The sequence below is a fragment of the Humulus lupulus genome, chromosome 6 (assembly GCF_963169125.1).
Source record: "Humulus lupulus chromosome 6, drHumLupu1.1, whole genome shotgun sequence".
In the NCBI taxonomy this organism is placed as follows: Eukaryota; Viridiplantae; Streptophyta; class Magnoliopsida; order Rosales; family Cannabaceae; genus Humulus; species Humulus lupulus.
The window spans coordinates 14,914,819-14,918,318 of NC_084798.1; the positions used below are offsets into that span (position 1 = coordinate 14,914,819).

General features: G+C 35.3%; 1 protein-coding gene across 1 annotated transcript; it reads right to left on the reverse strand.

Moving 5' to 3' along the window:
- Positions 1–1,186: 1,186 nt before the first annotated feature.
- Positions 1,187–3,226, reverse strand: LOC133781721 (peroxidase A2-like). The gene is made up of 4 exons (XM_062220794.1): positions 2,880–3,226; positions 2,561–2,758; positions 1,869–2,031; positions 1,187–1,791 (listed from the first exon to the last, which is right to left on the reverse strand). Exons 1-4 carry the CDS (start codon positions 3,102–3,104, stop codon positions 1,328–1,330), a joined length of 1,050 nt encoding a protein of 349 aa, XP_062076778.1. The 5' UTR covers positions 3,105–3,226; the 3' UTR covers positions 1,187–1,327.
- Between the last annotated feature and the right edge of the window lie 274 nt (positions 3,227–3,500).

The window sequence follows — 3,500 nt, forward strand, 5'->3', positions numbered from 1 at the left end:
GCTGCGGCCTAATCATGATTATCTCGTGGACATCCCCGAAACCGGAGTTGCCGTCATAAGATCATACCTCCTTAGCTCGAGGTAACCTAAGGGTTCGCCTCTGATAACTTAAGGACAGAGTCCGGGCTCTGAAGGCCGAAGGTCGAGTTAAGTATCCAGCTCGTAGTACGAGCTAGAGCTGGAGGCTGTGACCTTTTATAAAGTCAGCCACGCAGGGTAAACGTGCATATATCAGACATCACGTGTCTGATATATCCCTGACTTCTCGGATACGCAGCAGGAACGTGCGTATTCAGACACCCACGACTGGGTTGGGCCGTGCGGCCCATTATCTCCTTACCTATTGATTTGACCACACTTATGTGTCAGGTTTAGGAATTAATCATGAATGTCACAGAATTGACATGATAGGTAAGAAGGTCACGGGATGACCTTCTTACCAACTCCCAGGTGCCTTCTCCTATAAATATGGAGACCTTGGGAGTTAATAGGGGTTGGATTCTTTATTGTAAAAAAGAGCCTGTAATCAAATATCCAGTATATAGCAATAATACTGACTAGTGGAGTAGAATGATTTTAACCTTTGAACCACTCAAAAAACGTACTTTGAGTCACCATTTCATTTCTTAAGATCATATATCTATTTCGGTTCAACACAAGCACTAATCCCTTTCTCTTCTTTTCTTAATTTCCTGTTGGCGAAGAACCGCGTCAACAATGAGAAATAATTTTAAACCCCTCCTCGTCTAAGTAAATATTAATTTAAAAATATACTTGTGGGGGATTCTATGGTAAAAGAGCTGCGATTGTTTTGTATTTCTCACTTGTAAATAGTTTTTGATGCTATTGTTTTAATGAAGGTGTATATTGTAGTTATTTAGAGCATATTGTAAATTTTTAAAAAAAATTGAATAATTTATCGTGCCAAAAACTACATTCAAACATATTATTTTTCATAGCCATAAAATAATTAAGCACACGTGCACATTATAAAATATCATTCATATAATATTGAATATCTTAAAATATCAAATAAAAACACTCCAAAATAAATGAAAGACATATAATGACAATTACTAAATTTTAGAAAACAAGGTATCACAATATCCATATGGCTCTTTGGTATAAGTAAAGTAATCCATATTTATATAAATGATATAATAGTCAGACACAATTTCCACGTGGATACTCTTAATTAATATCATTAATTTATTAACACATAAATTTAAATACATTGATAACATATGTTGTGTAAACACACATACTCATACATAAATAAGAAATATATATCCCAGGCCAAATATTATTCATTGGATGATCTTAATAATTAGATGGACGAAACATAAACACCAGAATCACCTGATCCAACCAAAACATTATTAACCCTTTTGCAGTCCAATCTAATTTCTCCATCAGAACCAGTGATTAGGCTTAGGTTCCCCATTTTGATCATAGAACTCACAAAGCTCTCAAAGAAAGCTGTTTGGTTTGCACTGAATTTGTTGACAAACTCAATGACATCATCAGCTCCTGGGGTTGAAAACAGCTCTTGGTCACTCTGGAACAACCCCTTGTTAGCTTGCAGATTTGAATAGTATTTATTGTCAAACTGATCTGGTGTGGTGGGGTCTATATTTGTTAACACAGACGCGTTTCCACCCTGAGGGCATAGATCTTGTAGAAATTTTAAGTAGTTTGCGTCTATGGTCGGGTCAGGTTGCCCTGTGCCACTGAAATTGAATAATCGACCGCTAAAGGTTACACATCGACCCCTTCCAAATGTGTGCGCACCTGTATATTATTTAAATGTTATATGTGAGACTCGATACTAAATTACAAGCAATAAAACTCTTAATTTTATTGCTAACCTGATAAGGCAACTAGGTCGATGGGGTCGAGTTTCAAGTCCGAGAATTTGCGCTTGATCAAGTCTAGGGTGTCAAAGGGAGCTGGAAGTATTTGGGCACCTGAAAGATTAGCTATTCTCCCATCTCTCCTTCCTAATTGGTTTGTCCACCCTGGACCTCCTGACTGCCATAACCAAAATATTCATTCATTTTTCTATATTATTATTATATATAAATATATAGGATAATTTTCTTATAGGGACTTCACTTTAAGCCCTATTAGTGGGGCTCTTAGTGTTCTCGACCTTTGAATAATTTTTTGTGCGATTTTTTTAAATAATCGTATATATTGTAGCTATTTAGAGCATCGGCGCAATTTAAAAAAAATTCTGAATAGTTTACAATATCGAAAGCTAGGTTCAAACATGTTGTTGCACGCGTGACTAATTTTTTTTATGCGCGTGGAAAGCAATATGTTTGAAACTAGTTTTCGGTATTGTAAACTATTCGAAATTTTCTGAAAATCTGCAAAATGCTCTAAACAACTACAATATACACGGTCATAAAAAAAATTTGCACTAAAATCTGTTCACGAGTCAAGAATAGTGAAGAGTTCCACCGACAAAACTTAAAGTGAAGTATGGAATAGAATTCCCTAAATATATATATATATATATTTATGTTATGAATTATTATTATTACTGTAATAATACCAGAAAAACAGATCGCTCAGAAGCGATTGTAAGAAGATCAGAGCATGAAACAGTAGCAGGGCAAGCTTGCTCCAAGGCAGCCTTGATTCTATCCACAACGTCAAATCCCCTGGCTGAGTTTCTGTTTCCCCCAGCATCCTTCTCAGTCACAATTCCATTTGCTGTGTCATTGTCCAACAACAACGATCCATCACAACCCTGCATTTTTCAATTCAAAAAATTATTCAGTGACATACACATAGATAAATATATATGTATATATATATATATATACTAGAAATCAACTATTTTTTTTGCGAGAAAAAAAGGGTCTGCGTACATGAACGAAACAATCGTGGAAATGAAGCCTGATGAGGCTAGCTCCGATTCGAGGGTCGGAATTGGTGAGAACATCAGCAACGATATCTTGGATAATATTGGTCACATTTGGACATGTTTCATCGTAAAATGTTGGACTTAGCTGACCATATGAACCAGATATCCCTCCAATAATCAAAACCACGTACAGTAAAGCAGTAGCCATTACTATCTTCAAACCACTCATTTTCAAAAGAACAAGATTTGGTGATGAACAAACACCACGAATGAGGCTTCAACTTATAGTAGTGTGATATATAAGCGTGTGTTGAACAAACTTTTATTGTCTGCTAAGACTTTGCTTCCCTTACCTTGCTTGCTCCAGATAAGTTTGTTGTGACACTAATTCAATAAAGATGGTTACATTAATTGCTCTGAAATTTCTACACCTTGAAATGAAAGGTCATAAAGAGAGCTTGTTAATTATAATGATTGACAATGATGTGTATTGTGAGTCAAGACAATTAATTATTTAAAGGGTTTGTCTATTAGCTAATTATTATTCATTTATATATATATAGTAAGAAAACTAATTATTATCTAGTATCCTAAGTAGAGATGCACAAAATTGTTGAGAAATTTT